Source organism: Scyliorhinus torazame, chromosome 5, assembly GCF_047496885.1.
Source record: "Scyliorhinus torazame isolate Kashiwa2021f chromosome 5, sScyTor2.1, whole genome shotgun sequence".
NCBI lineage: Eukaryota > Metazoa > Chordata > Chondrichthyes > Carcharhiniformes > Scyliorhinidae > Scyliorhinus > Scyliorhinus torazame.
The window spans coordinates 214,679,365-214,707,273 of NC_092711.1; the positions used below are offsets into that span (position 1 = coordinate 214,679,365).

The window sequence follows — 27,909 nt, forward strand, 5'->3', positions numbered from 1 at the left end:
ATCCGGACCAAGAATTTATGTTGAGTTGTAAAGGTAAAAAAACCCTGAGCCACTGTTCAATCACATAACACTTGCCTGTAAGCAATATTATGGATACCTTGCCCTAATATGCAAGGTTGCCAGGTTGAGCTGCTTCTCCGGTGCAGCGTGGCTGTTGGATCGCACCCGATCTTTCGATTTTCATTGTCAATACAGGGAAGGTATGGAACTAACATAGACCTTGGCATAGAAGTTGACCTTTGAAGCTTGGAAAAAATCCTTGAAAAAATGTGGGGATGGGGTGGGATATACAACAACAACAACAAAGAACAAAGAAATGTACAGCACAGGAACAGGCCCTTTTGCCCTCCAAGCCTGTGCCGACCATGCTGCCCGACTAAACTACAATCTTCTACACTTCCTGGGGCCGTATCCCTCTATTCCCATCCTATTCATGTATTTGTCAAGATGCCCCTTAAATGTCACTATCGTCCCTGCTTCCAATACCTCCTCCGGGAGCGAGTTCCCGGCACCCACTACTCTCTGCGTAAAAAACTTGCCTCGTACATCTACTCTAAACCTTGCCCCTCTCACCTTAAACCTATGCCCCCCTAGTAATTGACCCCTCTACCCCGGGGAAAAGCCTCTGACTATCCACTCTGTCTATGCCCCTCATAATTTTGTAGACCTCTATCAGGTCGCTCCTCAACCTCCTTCGTTCCAGTGAGAACAAGCCGAGTTTATTCAACCGCTCCTCATAGCTAATGCTCTCCATACCAGGCAACATTCTGGTAAATCTCTTATGCACCCTCTCTAAAGCCTCCACATCCTTTTGGTAGTGTGGCGACCAGAATTGAACACTATACTCCAAGTGTGGCCTAACTAAGGTTCTATACAGCTGCAACATGACTTGCCAATTCTTATACTCAATGCCCCGGCCAATGAAGGCAAGCATGCCGTATGCCTTCTTGACTACCTTCTCCACCTGTGTTGCACCTTTCAGTGACCTGTGGACCTGTACTCCTAGATCTCTTTGACTTTCAATACTCTTGAGGGTTCTACCATTCACTGTATACTCCCTACCTGCATTAGACCTTCCAAAATGCATTACCTCACATTTGTCCGGATTAAACTCCATCTGCCATCTCTCCGCCCAAGTCTCCAAACAATCTAAATCCTGCTGTATCCTCTGACAGTCCTCATCGTTATCCGCAATTCCACCAACCTTTGTGTCGTCTGCAAACTTACTAATCAGACCAGTTACATTTTCCTCCAAATCATTTATATATACTACAAACAGCAAAGGTCCCAGCACTGATCCCTGTGGAACACCACTGGTCACAGCCCTCCAATTAGAAAAGCATCCTTCCATTGCTACTCTCTGCCTTCTATGACCTAGCCAGTTCTGTATCCACCTTGCCAGCTCACCCCTGATCCCGTGTGACTTCACCTTTTGTACTAGTCTACCACGAGGGACCTTGTCAAAAGCCTTACTGAAGACCATCTAGACAACATCCACTTCCCTACCTGCATCAATCATCTTAGTGACCTCCTCGAAAAACTCTATCAAGTTAGTGAGACATGACCTCCCCTTCACAAAACCATGCTGCCTCTCACTAATACGTCCATTTGCTTCCAAATGGGAGTAGATCCTGTCTCGAAGAATTCTCTCCAGTAATTTCCCTACCACTGAAGTAAGGCTCACCGGCCTGTAGTTCCCTGGATTATCCTTGCTACCCTTCTTAAACAGAGGAACAACATTGGCTATTCTCCAGTCCTCCGGGACATCACCTGAAGACAGTGAGGATCCAAAGATTTCTGTCAAGGCCTCAGCAATTTCCTCTCCAGCCTCCTTCAGTATTCTGCGGTAGATCCCATCAGGCCCTGGGGACCTATCTACCTTAATATTGTTTAAGACACCCAACACCTCGTCTTTTTGGATCTCAATGTGACCCAGGCTATCTACACACCCTTCTCCAGACTCAACATCTACCAATTTCTTCTCTTTGGTGAATACTGATGCAAAGTATTCATTTAATACCTCGCCCATTTCCTCTGGCTCCACACATAGATTCCCTTGCCTATCCTTCAGTGGGCCAACCCTTTCCCTGGCTACCCTCTTGCTTTTTATGTCCGTATAAAAAGCCTTGGGATTTTCCTTAACCCTATTTGCCAATGACTTTTCATGACCCCTTCTAGCCCTCCTGACTCCTTGCTTAAGTTCCTTCCTACTTTCCTTATATTCCACACAGGCTTCGTCTGTTCCCAGCCTTTCCCTGACAAATGCCTCCTTTTCCTTTTTGACGAGGCCTACAATATCTCTCGTTATCCAAGGTTCCCGAAAACTGCCGTATTTATCCTTCTTCCTCACAGGAACATGCCGGTCCTGAATTCCTTTCAACTGACACTTGAAAGCCTCCCACATGTCAGATGTTGATTTGCCCTCAAACATCCGCCCCCAATCTATGTTCTTCAGTTCCCGCCTAATATTGTTATAATTAGCCTTCCCCCAATTTAGCACATTCATCCTAGGACCACTCTTATCCTTGTCCACCAGCACTTCAAAACTTACTGAATTGTGGTCACTGTTCCCGAAATGCTCCCCTACTGAAACATCTACCACCTGGCCGGGCTCATTCCCCAATACCAGGTCCAGTACCGTCGCTTCCCTAGTTGGACTGTCTACATATTGTTTTAGGAAGCCCTCCTGGATGCTCCTTACAAACTCCGCCCCGTCTAAGCCCCTGGCACTAAGTGAGTCCCAGTCAATATTGGGGAAGTTGAAGTCTCCCATCACGACAACCCTGTTGCTTTTACTCTTTTCCAAAATCTATCGACCTATCTGCTCCTCTATCTTCCGCTGGCTGTTGGGAGGCCTGTAGTAAACCCCCAACATTGTGACTGCACCCTTCTTATTCCTGATCTCTATCCATATAGCCTCACTGCCCTCTGAGGTGTCCTCCCGCAGTACAGCTGTGATATTCTTCCTAACCAGTAGAGCAACTCCTCCACCCCTTTTACATCCCCCTCTATCCTACCTGAAACATCTAAATGCTGGAACGTTTAGCTGCCAATCCTGCCCTTCCCTCAACCAGGTCTCTGTAATGGCAACAACATCATAGTTCCAAGTACTAATCCAAGCTCTAAGTTCATCTGCCTTACCCGTAATACTTCTTGCATTAAAACATATGCACTTCAGGCCACCAGACCCGCTGTGTTCAGCAACTTCTCCCTGTCTGCTCTGCCTCAGAGCCACACTGTCCCTATTCCCTAGTTCTCCCTCAATGCTCTCACCTTCTGACCTATTGCTCCAGTGCCCACCCCCCTGCCATACTAGTTTGAACCCTCCCGTGTGACACTAGCAAACCTCGCGGCCAGGATATTTATGCCTCTCCAGTTTAGATGCAACCCGTCCTTCTCATATAGGTCACACCTGCCCCGGAAGAGCTCCCAGTGGTCCAGATAACGGAAACCCTCCCTCCTACACCATCTGTTTAGCTGCTCTATCTTCCTATTTCTAGCCTCACTGGCACGTGGCACAGGGAGTAATCCCGAGATTACAACCCGAGAGGTCCTGTCTTTTAACTTTCTGCCCAGCTCTCTGAACTCCTGCTGCAGGACCTCATGCCCCTTCCTGCCTATGTCGTTAGTACCAATATGTACAACGACCTCTGCCTGTTTTCCCTCCCCCTTCAGGATGCCCTCTACCAGTTCGGAGAAATCCTGGACCCTGGCACCAGGGAGGCAACATACCATCCTGAAGTATCTTTCACGTCCACAGAAGCGCCTATCTGTGCCCCTGACTATAGAGTCCCCTATTACTATTGCTCTTCTGCGCTTTGACCCTCCCTTCTGGACATCAGAGCCAGCCGTGGTGCCACTGCTCTGGCTGCTGCTGTTTTCCCCTGATAGGCTATCCCCCCCGACAGTATCCAAAGGGGTATACCTGTTCGAGAGGGAGACAACCACAGGGGATTCCTGCACTGACTGCCTGCCCTTTCTGGTGGTCACCCATTTCTCTGCCTGCACCTTGGGTGTGACCACATTTATATAACTGCGATCTATGACGCTTTCCGCCACCTGCATGCTCCTAAGTGCATCCAATTGCTGCTCCAACCGAAGCATGCGGTCTGTGAGGAGCTCCGGTTGGGTGCACTTTCTGCAGATGAAGCCATCCGGGACGCTGGAAGCCTCCCGGACCTACCATATCGCACAGTCAGAGCACTACACCCCTCTAACTGACATTGCGTCAATTAATTAAAATTCAAAGTTTTTTTTTAAATTTTATATATTTTTTTATTTTTTTAAAGTTACTGTTAACTATCTGTTTCCTAGCACTAGATTTCAAATATCCATTGAAGGGGTTGGGGGGAGCCTCCAATGGGGTTAGAGGCCCTTAAAAAAAGGCAATCTCCCCCCTCCTCCTTTTTACTGACCACCAGTCCAGTGAATTGTGACCCTGGACTGGAAAGCCCCAGCATCCAGATCACTATTATCACCATGTACTTAATCATTAGTTTTCATTACTTCATGTTGGGGTTCAGGACCATCTACACGTGAGTTGAATGGAATCCCTTTCTGCACATGAACTGCTAGGATTGGTGCTTGAGGTGACCCAAATAAGAATTCACTTATTTTTTTACTCCGGCGTCGGCACCTGTTCCCAGACCCCTATTCTGGGGCCTCCCTGGGGCTATCAGGGGCGTGGGCCGATTTGCGGGGGCGGGGCTTCGGCGTAAAAGACGCGGCACCTTGTGTCCCACGCATTCGCAGTTGGGCAGGCGCCAACTTGCGCATGAGCAGTGGCCGTCCTCCCCCAGGCCGCCCCGCACAACAATGGCGCAGGGCTATAACATTGCAGGTGGAGGAAAGGAGGCACGCCGACAGAGCGGCCGGCCCGCCGATCGGTGGGCCCCGATCGCGGGCCAGACCCCTTTGGAGGCCCCCCCCCCGGTGAAGGAGCCCCCCCCACAGGCCGCCCCCCGAGCGTTACCGCAGAGTTCCCGCCGGCAGCGAACAGGGGTGAATGGCGCCGGCGGGACTCTGTGGTGTCGGAGCGGCCACTCGGCCCATCCAGGCCGGAGAATTGGCCACCCCGCCGATTCCAGCGGCCCGTGACGGCGCCGCGCCAAACGCACCAGCGCAAATGGCGCTGATTCTCCGCACCTCGGAGAATTGCGCGACAGCGTTGGGGCGTCGTGGCGCGGTTGCTCCGATTCTCCGGCCCGGCGCAGGGCTCGGAGAATCGCCCCCATGGCCCCCCTGCTTTAGTGAGATGTTGGGCGCAATCTTCCCAAAAGGGCGCAAAATCCCACAGAGAGCGGGTTTAGAAACACATGTCTGTTCAACGCTACTCATGCTGAATAAGGGGCCTGAATAGGGAACGTGTGGCTGAGGCCGCACATAGCCCTGTTTTTTATAATGGAGAGCTCTGCTCGCTGGATCTCCCCGTTGTAGAGAGCGATCGGGATACCATTTTTAAATGATCTCGCCGAGGCCCCAAAAGAATCCTCGACATCCCACCCCCCCAGCTCAAACGCGATATGGGATGGTCCCCGGTTTGCCCCCAACTCCCCTCACCCCCAACACCCACAGTGGGCAACCCCGGCCAGATTGTGCGCTTGTGCCCAGAAAATGCAAGCTTGGCACCTTGGCAGTGCCAATCTAGACCTTGGCCGTCCCCCGCCAGTGCCACCTGCGCACCTCGGCAGTGCCAGGCTGGCACTCAGGTGGCACTGTCAGGCTGCCACTGCCAGGTTGTGCAGGTGGCACCAGTAGTGTGCCAGGGCACCACCCTGCCCAAGTATCCCCTTGGAGACCACGAGTGCCGTTTGTGGAGACCACTGCTGAACGGCGCTCGTCCGAGGTCTCTGAGGTGGAATGCACTGCCAGGCTTGCAGTGCCTTGTGGCAGGGAGGCATCAGCAGTGCCAGGGTGCCACATGCCCAGATACCAACCACGTGGGGATCTCCCATCGCCTGGAAGATCCCACCCCCCACCCCCTCCTCAAGTGTCATTCCGCCTGGTTCCCGTTTGTGGGTACCAGTGCTAAACGGCATCCGGTTGGGATCTCCTCAGTAACGCTGGTAGATCGCAGGAGCCGGTTAGATCTGGCAGAGGCAGAGTTCAGTGAGTCTGCAAGTCTGGATCTCGCCCATTGTGGAGGGGTCCCAGATCGCCACATCTTGCAAGATCTCATTAGATCTCTTGAGGTGTAACGACCATCGGGAAACCCAATTCCGGCAGGATGCGGCCAGTAAATGTGCCCAGAAACTGAAACTGTTAGAAATACACCGCAAGTCAATTTGCCGCTGCATTGAGAAAAGGCAGCAAATGCAATATTTGAGGCAAGGATGGGTATGTTGCATGTTGAGCACTGATTTTGTCTCAAGATCCTCTATCGTCTCTGTGCACAGATTTGATTGACAGCTCTGTGCTCAGAAGGTTCTTTGACCTGTAATATATACAAGAAGCTAACAGCAATCAGATCAACCATTGAGGTGACACAAAATTATTTTTAAGCATAGGCATTGATATAAAAATTAATGAAAGTTTAAAGAACTAAGAATCTAACAACGATTTATTTTGGGCTCCAAAAAAATGTAATGCACTGATGAAAGTGAAGTATTGCTCATGTTTTCTTCTGTTGAATTTATTTGTTCATGTGCACATTTCTTTTTTTGCAATAAATTTGTCAGGAGGCTAAAAATATAAGGTTCCCTCATCTTTAAATCAAGAGCATTAGGTGAGTATTCCCTACAATGTTCAGTCGACCAACAATAAAAGGCTTGATCATCCACCCCATTTTCTGGAAGTTTAAAGATTTTTGAACATCAGTTCATAGGAGGCACAGGCTGCATTTAAAAGTTGCCACCTTTGGGGAACAGGAGCAAACAGTACTGGGAGACTCAGAGCCAATTTTAACCCTGTGTAAGTGGTTAGATCCTGAATGAGTTCAAATCTCTCCAAATTACTTCCACAAATTTCAATTCTGCAAAGGACTGAGTTAGAATAGGACACAGCACAAAACACCACTGGACTTCAATGGTACGTTTCAAAGCATCATCATTTTACAAATCAATGCAGGAAACTATCAATGAGAAACAAATTGCAAATAAAATTGTCTTCCTTTGAAGGCTGTGGAATTTTTCTATTAATGCACAACCCTTTCCAACTCAAGCATAACTAATCCAGCTGTCTCAGGAAATATTTCTGGCTGGATTACAAATCACTTATGCCTGAGTGCAGGAGTAACATCAGAGCCTGTGAACAATCAAAATAATTGACCATGAAGAATGGATATAAAACTATGTATACATCAACCAATGTGTCAGCTTGCATATAACCCTTCGAGCTCTTTCCAGCTTACAAGCTGCTGGAGCATAGGCTGATTCATGAACATATTCTGAATCTTCTGATTCACCTTTCGTACAGAGACAGAGCTCCAGATAATCGTGAATTAACTCCCATCGAAGCATCATTAATTGATTTCTGACTTATGTTGTAGATGCCTGATATTTTGTTCGATCAGGCATCTGTCAGTGACTGTACATCCTTCAATGTGTGCATGTGTTGCAATCAGTTATCAAACTACCAACATATATATGACTAATACATTGTTGTGTTAATTTATGGTAAATGAATGGTAGCACGGTGGCGCAGTGGTTAGCACTGCTGCCTGAGGCACGGAGGACCCGGGTTCGATCCTGGCCCCATCTGTGTGGAGTTTGCACATTCTCCCCGTGTCTGCATGGAATTCATCCCCACAACCCAAAGGTGCAGGGTAGGTGGATTGGCCACGCTAAGTTGCCCCTTAATTGGAAAAAAATAATTGGATACTCTAAATTTATTTTTTTTAAATTGTGGTAAATGAAGAAATAATTCAATTAGGTGGTGATAATGGGTTAAAGAGCAACCAATCACAATCTTTTTCTTGTGATATGGCTACTCGATGTGAGTAACACTTACCTGTTGCACAATAGTTGTTAGTTCCAGGCACAGCTGAACAATGTTATTTTTCAGAAGGGAGTATTCTGTCACACTAACGAATGGAGACCTAAAAACACAATGAAGAATAATTAATTCTAATATTGCGGTGGTAAATCCTTCTTTCACGTCACAATATAATCGGATCCTTACCAGCTAGAAACATTAACACACCTTTTTGCCTGTGAAAATATAGCACCCAGGACACTGATAAATTACAATTAACTTCACATTTCGTAGAATCGTAGATTCTTACAGCACAGCAAGAAGCCAATTGATCTATTTTGCCTGTGCTGGCTCTTAGAAAATGCAGTTAGGTTTCGTCCCACACCCTGGCTTTTGTCCGTAATCCTGTAAGTTCTTATGCTCAAGGACCTGTTCAATTCCTTTTCAACGTTATTCATGGAATCTGGTTTTGCCCGCTTTTCGGGTAGAGAGTTCCAAATCTTGACAATTCTCTGAGTCAAAACATTTCTGCTTTTCTCCCCTCTTGATCTTTTGCCAATGATTTTAAATCTATCATGTCTAGTTATTGACCCACTGACCAGGTGGAATAGATTCTCTCTGCCTTCTCGATCAAAGCCTCTCGTCATTTTGAAAATGTCTACTAGGTCAACTTTAAACATTCTCTGTTCCAATGAAAACAGCCTATACTTTCCAGCCTTGCCTCATAATTGATGTCCCTGGGCGGCGTTGTGTTATGCTGCTTCGGATAACACAGGCTGCTATTTGATGCAGTCTTATCTCAAGGATGCTCCAGACTCTGAAATGAGTTCAACATGTTTATTGAACTATTAACACAGTTCTCAAATGAGTTCGACTCTCTGCTAATCTAACTGTAGTAACTCAGTCTAACTGTACCAGCTTGCTCTAAGCCACGTGCTGGGGTGTGATGCTACTGATCAACCCTGATGTACTCTCTAGATGTCTGTCTGTGGAAAGAGGCAGGGTGTGAGTGTCTCATCCCTTGTATAGTGTTTATGTCATGCCCCCTTGTGGTGATGCCACCTCTGAGTGTCCTGACTGCCCATTGGTTGTGTCCTATTCTGAGTGTTCATTAGTTGCATGTTTGCATATCATGTCATCTCCCCCTGTTTTTTTTGTAGATGTATATACATGTGAATGTGTCTGTCCAATGTGACTGACTGAGGAATACAGAACAGAACAAACAAAACAAAAGCTCATAAGTCCAGTTTGGGAGGCTTGCGTCTGATCCTCATCAACCACCGGAGAGGTGGTGGAGGGGAAGACGGTGTCCTGACAGGCAAGTGGGAGGCATGATTGGTGGCCTCATGGTTCGAGGTGTCTGGAGGTGGCAATTTGACATGTGCAAATGGAGGGGAAAGTGGTTGTGGGCAAGCAACTTTTTGCACTGCCCTTCGATTCCTTCGCACAATGGAGCCATCAGCCATACGTAGGATACAGGATCTGGCTGTGGCCTGGCGAACGACAGCCGGAACAGACCGGTATCTTGATCCTCACCATGTCTGCCGGGGATAGCATATCCAGATCAGTGGCATGTGCGTCATAGCCCTGCTTCTGGCTGTCGCAAAGCTGCTGCATCTTATGCAGCACCAGGAGGTGATCAAGGTTGGGCAGGTGTATGGCTGGAAGCGTTGTCTGCAGGTCCCTGTTCATCAGAAGTTGAGCTGGCGACATGCCAGTGGACAAGGGAGTCGCCCGGTACACAAGTAGTGCAAGGTGTATGTCGGAAGCGGAGAACGAGGCCTTGCGGATGAGCTGCTTAACGATGTGCACCCCTTTTTCGACTTTGCCATTGGACTGCGGATAGTGCGGACTGGAGGTGACATGCCTGAAATTGTAGCTCTTGGCAAACGTGGACCATTCTCGACTGTGGAAGCACGGGCCATTATCACTCATGACGGTGTTCGGGATGCCATGCCGTGAGAATGTCTCTTTACACGCTTTGATGACGGTCCGTGAGGTCTGGCAGCTTCAGCACCTCAGGATAGTTCGAAAAGTAATCGATGATTAAGATATAGTCGCGACCATTCGTGTGGAATAGGTCAATGCCAACCTTGGACCACGGGGAGGTCTCAAGGTCTTGTGGTTTGAGCGTCTCCTTGCTCTGCGCTGTTTGGAACCTCTAACAGGTTTCGCAGTTCAGGACCATGTCCGTGATGTCCTGGTTGATGTCTGGCCAGTAGACAGCTTGCCGGGTCCTGCTTCTGCCCTTTTCTACGCCCAGGTGTCCCTCATGAATCTGCCGCAGCACCATGCTCTGGAGACGTAGCGGGATGACTATCCTGTCCAGCTTCAGCAGGATGCCGTCGATCAGCGTCAGGTCATCCTTGACGTTGTAGAATTGAGGGCATTGCCCTTTCTGCCAGCCATTGCTGAGGTTGTGGATGACTCGCTGCATCTGGGGGTCTTTGGCTGTCTCTTCTCGGATGAGAACGATCTTCTCATCTGTTGCCGGGAGAGTGCTTGCACACAGTTGTACCTGCAATTCAATGTGCTGGATGATCTCCAGTGGTTCACTGGGTGAGTTGACGGAGTGAGACATTGCATCGGCGATGATGAGCTCCTTGCCAGGTGCGTACACCAAATTGAAATCACACCTTCGGAGTTTGAGCAGAATTCTCTGCAAACGAGGCGTCATGTCGTTCAGGTCCTTTTGGGTAATGTGGACCAGAGGCCTATGATCCGTCTCAACAGTAAATGTTGGCAAGCCATAGACATAATCAAGAAATTTGAGGATGCCGGTGAGAAGACCTAAGCACTCCTTCTCAATCTGCGCATATCTGGTCTCAGTGGGTGTCAATGCCCGTGACGCGTATACTACTGGTACCCAGGATGACGTGTTGTCTCTTTGAAGCAACACCGCCCCAATGCCATCCTGACTCACATCTGTGGATATCTTGGTCTCTCGGTCTGGGTCAAAGAATGCAAGGACGAGTACAGTGGTGAGCTTGGCTTTCAGCTCCAGCCACTCAGTTTGGTGCTCCGCCTTCCACTCAAAGGCGGTTAATTTTTTTCACCAGGTTGCGTAGGGCCGTGGTGTGTGTGGCCAAATGCGGGATGAACTTGCCAAGGAAATTGACCATTCCCAGGAAACGCAGTACTGTCTTCTTGTCCTCGGGGACTTCCATTGCCTCGATGACTTTAATTTTGTCTGTGTCCAGGCGCACACCGTGTTGCGAAATCTGATCGCCCAGGAACTTCATCGTGGATGTCCCAAAACAGCACTTGGATCTGTTTAGCTTGAGGACATGGTTACGTATGCGTCGGAATACTTTCTTGAGTCGCGACACATGTTCCTCTGGGGTTGTGGACCAGATTATGATATCGTCAACGTAGACACGAACCCCTTCTATCCCTCCATCATCTGTTCCATGATGCGATGGAAAATCCCTGATGCCGAGATGATGGAACATAGAACATAGAAAAATACAGCACAGAACAGGCCCTTCGGCCCACGATGTTGTGCCGAACCTTTGTCCTAGATTAATCATAGATTATCATAGAATTTACAGTGCAGGAGGAGGCCATTCGGCCCATTGAGTCTGCACCGGCTCTTGGAAAGAGCACCCTACCCAAGGTCAACACCTCCACCCAACACTAAGGGCAAGTTTGGACACTAAGGGCAATTTATCATGGCCAATCTACCTAACCTGCACATCTTTGGACTGTGGGAGGAAACCGGAGCACCTGGAGGAAACCCACACACACGGGGAGGATGTGCAGACTCCGCACAGACAGTGACCCAATCCGGAAACTGACCTGGGACCCTGGAGCTGTGAAGCAATTGTGCTATCCACAATGCTACCATGCTGCCCTTAAGAACAAATTAATCATTCTACCGTAATCCATGTACCTATCCAATAGCTGCTTGAAGGTCCCTAATGTTTCCGACTCAACTACTTCCACAAGCAGTGTATTCCATGCCCCCACTACTCTCTGGGTAAAGAGCCTACCTCTGACATCCCCCCTATATCTTCCATCATTCACCTTAAATTTATGTCCCCTTGTAATGGTTTGTTCCACCCGGGGAAAAAGTCTCTTACTGTCTACTCTCTCTATTCCCCTGATCATCTTATAAACCTCTATCAAGTCGCTCCTCATCCTTCTCCGTTCTAATGAGAAAAGGCCTAGCACCCTCAACCTTTCCTCGTAAGACCTACTTTCCATTCCAGGCAACATCCTGGTAAATCTCCTTTGCACCTTTTCCAAAGCTTCCACATCCTTCCTCAAATGAGGCGACCAGAACTGTACACAGTACTCCAAATGTGGCCTTACCAAAGTTTTGTACAGCTGCATCATCACCTCACGGCTCTTAAATTCAATCCCTCTGTTAATGAACGCTAGCACACCATAGGCCTTCTTCACAGCTCTATCCACTTGAGTGGCAACTTTCAAAGATGTATGAACATAGACCCCAAGATCTCTCTGCTCCTCCACATTGCCAAGAACTCTACCGTTAACCCTGTATTCCACATTCATTTTTGTCCTTCCAAAATGGACAACCTCACACTTTTCAGGGTTAAACTCCATCTGCCACTTCTCAGCCCAGCTCTGCATCCTATCTATGTATCTTTGCAGCCGGCAACTGCCCTCCTCACTATCCACAACTCCACCAATCTTCGTATCGTCTGCAAATTTACTAACCCACCCTTCAACTCCCTCATCCAAGTCATTAATGAAAATCACAAACAGCAGAGGACCTAGAACTGATCCCTGCGGTACACCACTGGTAACTGGGATCCAGGCTGAATATTTGCCATCCACCACCTCTCTGACTTCTATCGGTTAGCCAGTTCGTTATCCAACTGGCCAAATTTCCCACTATCCCATGCCTCCTTACTTTCTGCATAAGCCTACCATGGGAAACCTTATCAAATGCCTTACTAAAATCCAGGTACACTACATCCACTGCTTTACCTTCATCCACATGCTTGGTCACCTCCTCAAAGAATTCAATAAGACTTGTAAGGCAAGACCTACCCCTCACAAATTCGTGCTGACTATCCCTAACCAAGCAGTCTTTCCAGATGCTCAGAAATCCTATCCTTCAGTACCCTTTCCATTACTTTGCCTACCACCGAAGTAAGACTAACTGGCCTGTAATTTCCAGGGTTATCCCTAGTCCCTTTTTTGAACAGGGGCACGACATTCGCCACTCTCCAATCCCCTGGTACCACCCCTGTTGACAGTGAGGACAAAAAGATCATTGCCAACGGCTGTGCAATTTCATCTCTTGCTTCCCATAGAATCCTTGGATATATCCCGTCAGGCCCGGGGGACTTGTCTATCCTCAAGTTTTTCAAAATGCCCAACACATCTTCCTTCCTAACAAGTATTTCCTCGAGCTTACCAGTCTGTTTCACACTGTCCTCTCCAACAATATTGCCCCTCTCATTTGTAAATACAGAAGAAAAGTACTCGTTCAAGACCTCGCCTATCTCTTCAGACTCAATACACAATCTCCCGCTACTGTCCTTGATCGGACCTACCCTCGCTCTAGTCATTCTCATATTTCTCACATATGTGTAAAAGGCCTTGGGGTTTTCCTTGATCCTACCCGCCAAAGATTGTTCATGCCCTCTCTTAGCTCTCCTAATCCCTTTCTTCAGTTCCCTCCTGGCTATCTTGTATCCCTCCAATGCCCTGTCTGAACCTTGTTTCCTCAGCCTTACATAAGTCTCCTTTTTCCTCTTAACAAGACATTCAACCTCTCTTGTCAACCATGGTTCCCTCATTCGACCATCTCTTCCCTGCCTGACAGGGACATACATATCAAGGATACGTAGTACCTGTTCCTTGAACAAGTTCCACATTTCACTTGTGTCCTTCCCTGACAGCCTATGTTCCCAACTTATGCACTTCAATTCTTGTCTGACAACATCATATTTACCCTTCCCCCAATTGTAAACCTTGCCCTGTTGCACGCACCTATCCCTCTCCGTTACTAAAGTGAAAGTCACAGAATTGTGGTCACTATCTCCAAAATGCTCCCCCACTAACAAATCTATCACTTGCCCTGGTTCATTACCAAGTACTAAATCCAATATTGCCCCTCCTCTGGTCGGACAATCTACATACTGTGTTAGAAAAGCTTCCTGGACACACTGCACAAACACCACCCCATCCAAACTATTTGATCTAAAGAGTTTCCACTCAATATTTGGGAAGTTAAAGTCACCCATGACTACTACCCTGTGACTTCTGCACCTTTCCAAAATCTGTTTCCCAATCTGTTCCTCCACATGTCTGCTACTATTGGGGGGCCTATAGAAAACTCCTAACAAGGTGACTGCTCCTTTCCTATTTCTGACTTCAACCCATACTACCTCATTAGGGTGATACTCCTCGAACTGCCTTTCTGCAGCTGTTATACTATCTCTAATTAACAATGCCACCCCCCCACCTCTTTTACCACCCTCCCTAATCTTATTGAAACATCTATAACCAGGGACCTCCAACAACCATTTCTGCCCCTCTTCTATCCAAGTTTCCGTGATGGCCACCACATCGTAGTCCCAAGTACCGATCCATGCCTTAAGTTCACCCACCTTATTCCTGATGCTTCTTGCGTTGAAGTATACACACTTCAACCCATCTCCGTGCCTGCAAGTACTCTCCTTTGTCAGTGTTCCCTTCCCCACTGCCTCATTACACGCTTTGGCGTCCTGAATATCGGCTACCTTAGTTGCTGGACTACAAATCCGGTTCCCATTCCCCTGCCAAATTAGTTTAAACCCTCCCGAAGAGTACTAGAAAACCTCCCTCCCAGGATATTGGTGCCCCTCTGGTTCAGATGCAACCCATCCTGCTTGTACAGGTCCCACCTTCCCCAGAATGCGCTCCAATTATCCAAATACCTGAAGCCCTCCCTCCTACACCATTCCTGCAGCCACGCGTTCAACTGCACTCTCTCCCTATTCCTAGCCTCACTATCACGTGGCACCGGCAACAAACCAGAGATGACAACTCTGTCTGTCCTGGCTTTTAACTTCCAGCCTAACTCCCTAAACTCGTTAGGCTGAAAGTTAAAAGCCAGGACAGACAGAATCTGCCAAAAGGCGTGTTGAAGGTGCAGAGACTTCTGCTGGATTCTTCAAGCTGTATCTGCCAAAATCCTTGGGATGCTTCCAATTTTGTGAAGAAGTGCGCGGGTGCCATCTCACTCGTGATTTCTTCCCTCTTCGGGATGGGGTAATGTTCCCGCATAATGTTTTTATTTACATCCTTGGGGTGAATGCAGATGCGTAGGTCCCCCGAAGGCTTTTGTACACACACCATTGAGCTGACCCAGTCGGTTGGTTCACTGACCTTGGAAATTATGCCTTTTTGTTGTAGACTCGTGAGCTCTTAGCCTTCAGGCACTCTCTCAGTGGAGCAGGGACACGTCGTGGTGCGTGGACTACTGGCTTGGCATCAGGCCGCAGTAGAATCTTGTACTCGTACGGCAGCGTGCCCATCCCGCGAAATACATCTGGGTATTGGGTTAGGATGTCATCGATGCTGGCCTGAAGATCCGAATGGGACGGATGTAAACCCTTTGACTGAGGTTCATTTTCTTGCAGGCGTGCACACCTAGCAGGTCTGGTTTAACAATCTCAAAGTGTAAGCTTGCTTGTGTGTGTCGGTTGGCCATCTGCAGATGGCAGGACCCCAGTGCCTTGATTGTGTTTCTATTGTAGTCCAGGAGTTTGCAGGCAGCTGGAAGGATTGTGGGGGGCTGCTTGATTCTCTTGAAGTCCGCCTGCGAAATCAGGTTGGCGGAGGCACCTGTGTCCAGTTTGAACTGGATGGGGCAGTGGTTGGCCTTCATCACTGCTTGCCATTCGTCCTCGGAATCCACGGACAGGATTGATTGGACTCGCGATGTGTCCGGTGTGGCATATTCGCACTTCGTAATAATGCCCACTCGGTAAGTGTTGTCCAGATATTCATCATCTGAATCCATCGCACTGCCTGGATCAGAGTCATGCATTCGGTGTTGCACACTTCTGATGAGCCACTGTCGGAATTGGGAGCGCTGGCTCCTGACTGGTGGTGCAGATCTGCACAGGGCTGCATAGTGGTTTGGTTTCCCACAGTTTAAATAGCGTTTGTCTCTTGCAGGGCATTTTTAAAAAAAATGGGCGGTGCTGCAGTTCGCACACATCATGACGTACGCTTAGTGCATCGTTGTGCATGCGCGGTGCGGTTCTCGGACGTCTGCACCTGTGCAGTGCGGTTTTTGGCCGCTTTGTGTTCCCGATCGCATTGTGCATGCGTCGGGCCCCGGGAAGAGGGTGTGAAATGGCCCCTTTTGTCAATGTGGAGGCGCTACATCCGGGAGATGGCCTGAACACTCTCCACCTCGTGGGAGGCTTGTTTTTCACTTTCTGACGTTTTGTACTGTGAATAGCGATTTTCAGTGTGCTCATGCACAGTACACGTTTCAATCGCGACTGGCAGGGTCATGTGCTGGATTTTCAAAAATTGCTCTCAGAGAGGATCAGAGTGGACTCCAAAAACGATTTGGTCGCTGATCATGGGTCTGTGATATCAGCGAAGTTGCAGGGTTGCGCTAGCAGTCTAAGGTTAGTTAGATAGTTGAAGGATTCGTCTTTACCTTGCATCCACTGCTTGAAGATGTAGCGCTCGAAGATTTCGTTGGTTTCCACCTCGCAGTGGCTGTCGGATTTGTCCAGGATGGTTGGGTACTTTGTTTTGTCCTGCCCTTCGGAAAAGTGAAAGGAGTTGAAGATCTCTATCGCATGGTCACCCGCAGTGGTGAGTAGAAGAGCTATCTTCTGAGCATCGGCCGCGCCATACGCTTCCACGTATAGTTGAAATTTCTGCTTGAATGATCGCCAGTTGGCACTAAGATTGCCGAGCTGATGAGGAGCCTGAATCTTGTCCATTGTGCCTGTATTCAGTAGCCGGTTATCACGGATCTTGCTGAGTTGAACTGAATAGATTGAACAGTCACTCCTGTTATCATGTTGTGTTATGCTGCTTCGGATAACACAGGCTACTACTTGATGCAGTCTTTTTTTTAAAAATATGTTTTTATTAAGAATTTGTCAATAACAATATTTTCCACCTTACAAACAAACCGCACCCCCCACCCCGTAACAAAGAAAAGAAAAAGAACTTGCATGGCAAGACATGAACATGGCAAGTCAATAAGATACAGAACTTTGTACATTGGATTCTTCCCGTACATGTCAGTTTCCGGATCATTCTTGTGTTTTCTTGCTCAAAAGCCCCCCAGAGAAACCCTCCCCCCCCCCCCACTCCTCCCCCCCCCCTCAACGAACGGTCCCCCCCTCCCCTCCTGGGTTGCTGTTGCTGCTGTCCGACCTTCATCTAACTTTATCCTTTCCAACTTGATAAACCCTGCCATATCATTTATCCAGGCCTCCACGCTGGGGGGCTTTGCCTCCTTCCACATTAGCAAGATCCTTCGCCGGGCTACTAGGGACGCAAAGGCCAGAATGCCGGCCTCTTTTGCCTCCTGCACTCCCGGTTCGTCCACTACTTCAAATAGTGCTAGCCCCCAGCTTGGCTTGACCCGGACTTTCACCACCTTAGATACTGTTCCCGCCACTCACCTCCAGAACCCCTCCAGTGCCGGACATGACCAAAACATATGGACATGGTTTGCAGGACTTCCTGAGCACCTCCCACATCTGTCCTCCACCCCAAAGAACCTGCTCAGCCTCGCCCCCGTCATATGCACTCTATGAACCACCTTAAATTGTATCAGGCTAAGCCTGGCACACGAGGAAGAGGAATTAGCCCTACCTAGGGCGTCAGCCCATAGCCCCTCCTCAATCTCCTCCCCCAACTCCTCCTCCCATTTACCCTTCAGCTCCTCTACCAAAGCCTCCCCCTCTTCTTTCATCTCCTGGTATATCGCCGACACCTTGCCCACCCCGACCCATACGCCCAAAATCACCCTATCTTGGATCCCCTATGCCGAGAGTAGCGGAAATTCCCTCACCTGCCGCCTTGGAATAATCGGAGCTCATCTGGCAGTATCAAAAAAAATTACAGCTCATTATCTCTGAAGAGACACGAACAAGCTCTGTGGGCTGCAGAGTTGAAATTCAAAGGGAATTATACAATGGCCATCTACATTTTATAACCAGGCTTGGCCACTGGAGTCTACAAGTCTACTAGGACAAAGAGCCCTGCAACCTTTCCCTTTCAAATTCTTCATGGTTGGAATATTAAAAATCTTGGAAACTCAGACAAAGGAATATACACTCTTTTTCAATGTCAAAGAAAAGAGGTGTGTGTCATGTGACATGACACTCCCCCTCCCCTGCCACACTCAGCTTGAGGGGGGCAGGGGGCAGTTGTACTGTCGTGCTGTACTGAAAGGCAGTCTGCCAATGTCGATATTGGCCTCATTTACTACTGTTTCTACTGCAACTTCTGAACTTCTATACCATTGCCTCCATGACTAATTCAACTCTGTGTGTCTGCCTTATCATGGACTACTGGAAAAGTTAATTATCCAGCATCAGTTTTCAACCTGCCGACCTCTGTGATGGAATACCTTTGGACGATGATCCTGGACTCACATAAAACAATAATTCTTTGCTCTGTGGCCTTTGTCCTGTAAATCTTTCTCTATCCTTTGTTTATTGTATGAGTACACTGGGGCTACCTAGAGAAACACCTTCCCGCATTGTGTGTGCATGGATAAACTAACCCTATGAGTTCATAGTATCTTGAGTTTGCTGTGAGGTTATTAATAGAAATTGGATCACACCAAAACTGAGGTGTTTGAAAATACACCACTGCTTAAAAAGAGAGAAATCAGGAGACACGGTGGCACAATTGTTAGCACTGCTGCCTCATGGCGCCGCGGACCTGGGTTCGATCCCGGCCCCGGGTCATTCTCCCCATGCACATTCTCCCCATGAGTTTGCACATTCTCCCCATGCCTGTTTGGATCTCACCCTGACAACACAAAGATGTGCAGGGTATGCTATACAAATAAAGAGAGAAATCAAAATCAAAAACACCTCTCTGTTTAGTAGTGAAAGGAGAAATTAGACTCCCTCATGCCTACAGCATTTCAAGTTGCTATTCCATATTTACTGTTCATGATGTGGCCTCCTCTACACTGGGGAGACCCAACGTAGGTTGGCTGATGGCTTTGTGAAAAGCCTACGTTAAACCCGTAACTGTGACGCTGACCTTTGCGTCACTGTCAATGTAATTCTCCACCTCGTCCCAACTCGACCTCTCTGCATTCAGCCTTCTACACTATTCCATTCAGGCTCATCATAATATTGAGGAGCAGCACCTCATCTTTGATTTCCAGCACTTTACAGTTTTCAACCTGAAATGTGAACTGTTTCTCCCTCCACAAATTGTGCCCTACCTTCTGAGTATTTCTCACATTTTCTGTTTTTATTTCAAATTTAACTAACGAGATAACTGCAACATCAGTTTGCATTTATATAGTACCTATGGTGAAATGTGCCAATGTGCTTAACAGAAGTGCTATTCATCACAGAGGTTGGCATTAAGAGGTCAGAATTGGCAGGGAGCAACTATCTTACACTTGAGGTTTGCAGGGTTGGAGGAGGTTACAGGGATAGAGATAGGATTGAAAACAAGGATGAGAATTTTGAAACTGAGGCTTTGCCGCTCCAGTAGCCAATCTAGGTCAGCGAGCACCAGGGTGATGGGTGAACGGGACTCAGGGTAAGGACCACAGAGTTTTGGATGGCCTCATGTTTACAGATGCAGTCGCAGAAAGTGGGAGACAACCTGCAAGATCATTGGAATAGTCAAGTCTAGGGATAACAAAGACATCATGCATGAAGGCTTCAGCAGCAAATGAGTTGAGGCAGAGGCCAGGCTGAGTAATGATAGGAAGGTGGAAGTCAGCAGTGCTGGTGATGGAGCCGGTATGTGGTCGGAAGCTGATCTTGATGTCAAATAGAACACTAAAGCTGTCAGCGCTGGAGTTCAGCCTCAGACAGTTGCCATAAGTTGGATGGAGTTGATGGCTAAGGAATGGAGTTTGTGCCAAGGGCCAAAGATAATGTGCAGAATTTTCCATTCGTCCAGTGGTGGGTGGGAAAGTCTGCATGATCCCCTCTGAATTATGGGACTGCTGTACACGCACAACCTTCTGTTTTTCAGCTCATTAATTATGCATCAGCGAGGAGCTCGACAGTCACCCGCCCCACCATTACCTCCAGGGGTCGAAGTTCCTGGTGCCAGATATAAATAGCACCCAGGCACCCATTCACTCACTGCAGGCCAGGTGCTGTGGTGAGGAGGAAAATAATAGCACTGAGGTGAGGCAAAGACTCTGTCCCACCGGTCTGCAAAGCCTCCCTGGGGAATCTCCTCAAGGCCATCTAGGAAAGGCTGGAGGTCCACTTTCCGATGTATAGGAGCAGGAAGTCCTCCCATCTGAACATGTTGGCCCGCAAAGAGGTCATCAGGGAGATGAGCACCTGTGGCACATAGAGATGCGCCGCCCTGCAGAGCCACAAATGGATGAATGATCCTCTCCTCCACCAGGATGAGTGAAATTTCTACTCTCTGCAAACTCACACTCTCACTGGGCAAGGCAGTCTAAGGGTTAGAGTCCACAAGGATCTCACACACGATACAAGAAGGATGTTGCCAATGGTGGGGATGTCCAGAACCAGGGGTCACAGTCTGAGGATACAGGGAAGATCATTTGGGACTGAGGTGAGGAGAAATTTCTTCACCCAGAGAGTGGCTGGCTGTGGAATTCGCTGTAACAGAAAATAGTTGAGGCCAAAACATTGTATGTTTTCAAGAAGTAGTTTGATGCAGCACTTGGGGCGAAAGGGATCAAAGGATATCGAGGGAAGGCGGGGTCAGGCTATTGAGTTGAGTGATCAGCAATGATCACAATGAATGGCGGAGCAAGGTCGAAGGGCCGAATGGTCTCCTCCTGCCCCTATTTTATATGTTTCTATGACCAGCAGATGGAACATCGGCATTGATTGTCTGCCAGCTACTTGAAGCTAACCATCTCATGTATATTGCTGCATAAACGACGCCTTAATCCCTTACTGAGAGGGCTCAGCAGACACAACAGGCAGGTATGCTTCTGAACTGCTCTATTATCTATCACTGTTAACCATCTGTCTTTATGCAGAACAAGATCTCACGTAATTAAAGGCAGAGAGCCAATGCCGATGAGGGAACTTCCGAGTTGCGAACCCTCTCAAAGTTCGGAGAGCAGGCCACAGAGTTGCCAGTAAGGAGAGAGGTTGTTGCTGCACGCAAGACAAGATCTGCCTCCCCCAACAAGCCAGTGAGGATCCATCCAGTATCCATCGATAAAATGCAGACAATGATTGTGAGTGATCTTTAATGTCTGGGCCTGCCTAGTCAATCACTCGTTCTCTCTTCTCTCTAATGCAGGTACTACTACTAATAATAATCTTTATTATTGTCACTCGATGAGAAAACTGAGCGCCAGCCCCCAGACCACCTTGAAGGAGGAGGCAGAGGTATCCTCAGAGGAAGAACGGTTACTGCGTTCAGCTGCACCCGCCGCCCCCCCCCCCCCCCCATACTAGTGCAGATACACGCAGCTCAATGGGACCTAGTTCGAGGGTTCACAATCTGGTGGTCGCCTCACAGACATGGAGCGCAATTCTCCCATCTGGAGACTAAGTGCCGACGCCGGAGTGTTTTACTCCGGCGTCAGAGGCCGCTCCCAGCCCCCAATTCTCCCGCCCCTGGGGGGCTAGGAGCGGCGCCGCGTCATTTACGCGTGCCAGGCCTTGGCGCCGCGTAAAATCGGCGCCGCGTAAATGACAGGGCCGGTGCCACGTAAATGACGTCATCTGCACATGCGCGGGTTGACCGGCGCCATCCCGGGCATGCGTGGTTGCCGTCCTCCCCGTGGCCGCCCCGCAAGAAGATGTCGGATGGATCTTGGGGGCAGCGGAGGAAAGGAGGTCCTCCTTCAGAGAGGCCGGTTCGCCGATTGGTGGGCATCGATCGCGGGCCAGACCCCGTTTGAGTCCTTCCCCGGTGAAAGAACCCCCCTCGCCCCCCCCACAGGCCCCCCCCCTCCCCAGCATTCCTGCGCTGTTCCCGCCGGCAGCGACCAGGTGTGGATGGCGCCGGCGGGAAGCCGTCATTTTGGCCAGGCTGCTCGGCATATCCGGCCCGAAGAATAGCGGATATAGCGGAGAATCGCCATTTTGGGTGTCCCAGGCGATTCTCCGGCTTGCGCCGCACAGAACTCGACGGGGCCGTTCTCGCTGCTTGGGTGAAGGGCGTCGGACCGGCGTCGCGGGGAAAAATGGCGCGCCTGGGGATTCTCCCAGCCGGCGCGGGAGCGGAGAATCGCGCCCAAGGTTAGGTGGATTGGCCATGGTTAGCCTCACAGGTTAGGTGGATTGGCCATGATAAATTGCCCTTAGTGACCAAAAAAGTTTAGGAGGGATGTGGTGAACATATTATAGTAACCATTCACCACTATACTACACTGTACCACGCTGTTGCCCATGTGGGCTCCACCTATGGACCATTGTACTGTACTACAATGATTGTATCATTTTGGTGCCCTTGTGGGCTCCGCCCCCTTGAGGGGAGATATAAAGAGCAGCTGCCCTGTAGGCGGCTCACATTGCAGGGCAGTCGCAGGCAGGCACTGTTCTAGTTGATTAAAGCCACTGTTCACTTCAACTCTCTGTCTCGTGCGAATTGATGGTCGCACCAATTTACTCAACTACAACATCGTGATGGAAGCAGCCCTCAAACCTGACCGACTGGAACTCGATCCACAGGCCGCGGAAGCCAAAGGGATTTTTCCACACTGGCTCCGATGTTTCGAGGCCTACCTCGCTGCCTCCGCCTCGCCCTCCGTCATCGACGAACAGAAGCTGAGCCTCCTCCACGCCCGGGTGAGCCATCAAATCTCTGTGCAACTCGAGGAAGCGACCACGTACGCAGACGCCCTCACGATGTTGAAGCGCCTACACGTGAGGCCGATGAACAAAGTGTACACGCTGCATAGCCTCACCACTCGCTGCCAACGTCCCGGGGAATCGCTGGAGGAGTACCTACGCGACCTCATGGTCCTCGCGCGAAGCTGCAACTACAAGGCCGTCACGGCCTCCCAACAATGGAACTCGCCGACCAGGACGCCAGTCCAACTACGTCAGACAGCGCCTGCTCTAGAAGGGCGCCCTCGATCTAGAAGGGACGGTAAAACTAGTCACCTCCCCAGAAGTAGCATTTCAAAGTCTCAACACTTTCCTTTCCGATCATGCGACAGCCTCGGGGACTCCCGACCAGAGAGTACCCCAGGCCTGTGCCGCGAGGCTGTCCGCCCAACCCGGGGGGCTACCCTGCTATTTCTGCGGCCAGCACCAGCACCCGAGGCAGCGTTGCCCGGCTCGAAACGCCTGCCTGCTCCGCCCCCTTCGGACGCGTCATCTGCCTTGTGCTATCCGTGGGGGCAGCCATCTTCGACTCCGCACAACACGTGCGACTCACGGGGGCCGCCATCTTGGTCACCGTCTCCCACGCGGCCCGCCATGTGTGACCGACGGGGGGCGCCAACTTGGACGCCATCTGCAACGCCGCCCGACACGTGCGACCGACGGGGGCCGCCACCTTGGGACCACACCACCACATCTGACCACGCCGGCTACCCGCAACTCGGCGCGGTCACACTCGACCAGTCATGCCCAAAGCACCTCCGGAACTTCATGATGACGGTCCGGGTCAATGGACACGAAACGCCTTGCCTGTTTGACTCCGGGAGCACAGAGAGCTTTGTTCACCCAGACACGGTATGGCACTGTTCGCTCCAAATCTCCCCGCACATCAAACAATCTCCCTAGCTTCCGGATCGCACTCAGTGCAGATCCGGGGGTACACTGTCGCGAACCTCGTGATACAAGGCGTCGAATACGCAAACTTTAAGCTATATGTACTCCCCGATCTCTGCACTCCTCTTCTATTGGGACTGGACTTCCAGTGCAACCCCAGGAGCCTGACCCTGAAGTTCGGTGGGCCCCTACCCCTTCTCACCGTATGTAGCCTCGCAACCCTGAAGGTCGACCCTCCCCCGCTCTTAGCAAATCTCCGCACCGACTGTAAACCCGTTGCCACCAGGAGCAGGCAGTACAGTATCCAGGACAGGACTTTTATCAGGTCCGAGGTCCAGCGACTCTTGCGGGAAGGGATCATCGAGGCCAGTAATAGCCCCTGGAGAGCTCAGGTGGTGGTCGTCAGGACGGGGGAAAAGAACCGGATGGTTGTAGTCTACAGCCAAACCATAAACCGGTCCACGCACCTCGATGCGTACCCCCTTCCCCCGATAGTGGACATGGTTAATCAGATCGCACACTACCGGGTGTTCTCCACGGTGGATCTGAAGTCCGCATACAACCAGCTCCCAATCTGCCCGGGGGACCGCCACTACACGGCCTTTGAGGCAGACGGCCGCCTCTTCCACTTCCTCCGGGACCACTTTGGTGTCGCCAACGGGGTCTCGGTCTTTCAAAGAACGATGGACCGAATGGTGGACCAGTATGGGCTGCGGGCCACATTTCCATATCTGGACAACGTCACCATCTGCGGCCACGCCCAGCAGGACCACGACGCCAGCCTCCAGAACTTTCTCCAAATCGCCCAAGCCCTCAACCTCACTTATAACAAGGAGAAATGCATTTTCCGCACAACCAGACTAGCCATCCTTGGCTATGTTGTGGAAAACGGGGTTCTAGGGCCCGACCTCGACCGTATGCGCCCCCTCCTGCAACTCCCCCTTCCCCACTGCCCCAAGGCCTTGAAAAGGTGCCTCGGGTTCTTTTCCTATTACGCCCAGTGGGTCCCCAACTACGCGGACAAAGCCCGCCCACTGATCAAAGCTACCATCTTCCCACTGGTGGCTGAGGCCCGCCAGGCCGTCAGCCGCATCAAGGCAGATATTGCCAAGGTCGCGATGCACGCGGTGGATGCGTCTGTCCCCTTCCAGGTGGAGAGCGACGCGTCCGAGGTCGCCCTCGCCACTACCCTTAACCAGGCGGGCAGGCCAGTAGCGTTTTTCTCCCGTACCCTCAACGCCTCCGAAATTCGACACTCCTCAGTCAAAAAAGAAGCTCAAGCCATCGTGGAAAATGTACGGCACTGGAGGCACTACCTCGCTGGTAGGAGGTTTACCCTAGTCACCGACCAACGTTCGACAATACACAGCGGGGCAAGATCAAGAACGAGAAGATCTTGAGGTGGAGGATCGAACTCTCCACCTACAATTACGATATTGTGTATCGTCCGGGGAAGCTCAACGAGCCCCCAGATGCCCTGTCCCGCGGCACATGCGCCAGTGCGCAAGATGACCGACTCCGGGCCATCCACGATGACCTGCCACCCGGGGGGTCACCCGGCTTCTCCACTACATCAAGGCCCGCAACCTGCCCTACTCCACCGAGGAGGTCAGGGCCATGACCAGGGACTGCCAAATCTGCGCGGAGTGGAAGCCGCACTTCTATCGACCGGATAAGGCCCACCTGGTGAAGGCGTCCCGGCCCTTTGAGCGCTTCAGTATCGACTTCAAAGGGCCCCTCCCCTCTGCCAACCGCAACACGTATTTCCTCAACGTCATTGACGAGTTCTCCCGCTTCCCCTTTACAATCCCTTGCCCCTACATGACCGCGGCCACCGTTATTAAGGCCCGACATAGTATCTTCACATTGTTCGGTTTCCCCACCTCCGTCCACAGTGACCGGGGCTCCTCGTTTATGAGCGACGAACTGCGTCAGTACCTGCTCGGGAGGGGCATCGCCTCGGCAGGACGACCAGTTACAACCCCCGAGGAAACGGGTGAAGAGGGAGAACGTGACGGTATGGAAGGCCGTTCTCCTGGCCCTACGGTCCAGGAATCTCCCAGTTTCCCACTGGCAGGAGGTCCTCCCCGACGCGCTCCATTCCATTAGGTCACTCCTTTGCACGGCCACGAACGAGACCCCTCATGACTGCCTATTTGTTTTCCCTAGGAAATCCACCTCCGGGGTCTCGCTTCCGTCCTGGCTGACGGCACAGGGACCCGTCCTACTCTGCAAACATGTAAGGAGCCATAAGTCCGACCCCCTGGTCGAAGGGTCCAGCTCCTTCACACCAACCCCCAGTACGCATACGTAGAGAACCCCGACTGCCAACAGGATATGGTCTCCCTCCGGAACCTGGCACCCGCAGGATCCCCTACCATCACCCCAACCTACCCCGAACAGCGCCCCTGCCCCTACATGGCCTCCACACCCCCTCCTATACCCCCTCCCCCCTTCGCCGACCTACAGGAATGAAGCTCCTGAAGACACGCTCCCGGAGTCCATACCTGCGCCCGCATCGCCGAGTTCACCACCCAGGCCCGCACCGACGAGTTCGACACCAATACCCGCTGTGAAACCAGAGCTCTGGCGATCGCAGCGCACAATCAGGGCGCCGGACAGACTGAACCTGTGAGCCCTTCACCCCCGCCGGACTTCAATTTTTTAACAGGGGGTGAATGTGGTGAATGTATTATAGTAACCATTCACCACTGTACTGCATTGTACCACGCTGTTGCCCATGTGGGCTCCATCTATGGACCATTGTACTGTACTACACTGATTGTATCATGTTGGTGCCCTTGTGGGCTCCGCCCCTGGCTCTGCCCCCTTGAGTGGAGGTACAAAGAGCAGCTGCCCTGTAGGCGCCTCTCATTGCAGAGCAGTCGCAGGCAGGCACTGTTCTAGTTGATTAAAGCCACTGTTCACTTCAACTCTCTGTCTCGTGTGAATTGATGGTCGCATCAAGGGGTTATTGGGTTACGGGGATAGGGTGAAAGTGAGGGCTTAAGTGGGCCGAATGGCCTCCTTCTGCACTGTATGTTCTATATGTTCCACATGGGTCCACAGCTGGAGGAGGCAAGGCCAGTCAAGGTTCACTGACACCTGGCTAGATACCAGGCCCCTGCTGAGACGGAGTCTGATAACGAGCCTCTGGAAAATGCGCTGAGAGAAATGTTCGAGAGGCAGAGACAGGCACGGGGCCATCAGGCAGAGTTGTCAGAGGTCATCGCCAAACTGAAATGAAAGATGGAGTACGTCTGCATTCTGTCTGACTTTGTAGCTCCAGCATGCAAGCACATCAATGTCGCCATAGAAAGTGTGACTTGGAAACACAGGTCCAGCAGTTCCTGCTGGATTTGCACTTTGACCTGTAGACCATCACTCTATTCATTGCTATGTTCCAGCAGTGACTAGGCGAGTAAGGAACTGGCAACCTTGGCCTCCTTCCAGGTGCTCCTTCTCCTCAAAGAGTTAGGGAAGGGCCATCCAGCTCCCAAAGGGAGGAACAATGCCAGTCAGGCACCAAGTGCATCCACCAAGGACACTTCAAGGGTCCAGCTCCCCCTCTGCCAGTGACCCCATGAACTTTAGCAGGTCAGGCTAAGAAGGGAGCACTTGCAGTGGAGGAGGAGACTTAGAAAGCCAGGCCAGAGGCCATCTCAGACAACAGGGCATAGCAGGCAGCAGGCTGCCTCCATCTCTGCTGCAGGTGTCAGGGCTGCATCTAGCCTTGGCAGCAGGGTTAGAAAAATTAAGTGGTGAATGCACACTGGTATTTACTCATTGTTTTGAATTTTCACTTCTGCAAATGTTGTATTAATCCTTCTCCAAGTCTCATGGATTCAATGAGCTCCCATCTGGATCTTCACCTGAGTTACATCGTGAGTAGTCTTTATTTCCAAATCTGCGACATTAGAAAATGCACATCACCTGTGACACTGACAGCTAGTAAACACACCTGTTAGCCTTAAATCTCAGCAGACATTGTTTGGGTTCAGGAGAATTGCTCATCCAGGTTAACAATTATCCTATTGCTGTCACACTGAAGTCTGGTGTTTGTGGACGGCACAGGTAGTCATCGCGACTAACATTATAATCATTTCTCCAATGTATAGCTTGC

General features: G+C 50.4%; 1 protein-coding gene across 3 annotated transcripts in view; it reads right to left on the minus strand.

Annotated features, from left to right (window-relative positions):
* LOC140420938 (connector enhancer of kinase suppressor of ras 2) overlaps positions 1-27,909 on the minus strand; it is a 986,283-nt gene that overhangs the window by 560,366 nt on the left and 398,008 nt on the right. For all 3 annotated transcript variants that reach the window (XM_072505113.1, XM_072505112.1, XM_072505114.1), the window contains exon 4: positions 7,948-8,035. In XM_072505113.1, the coding sequence (XP_072361214.1) occupies positions 7,948-8,035 (88 nt within the window). The remainder of the gene's footprint in view (positions 1-7,947; positions 8,036-27,909) is intronic.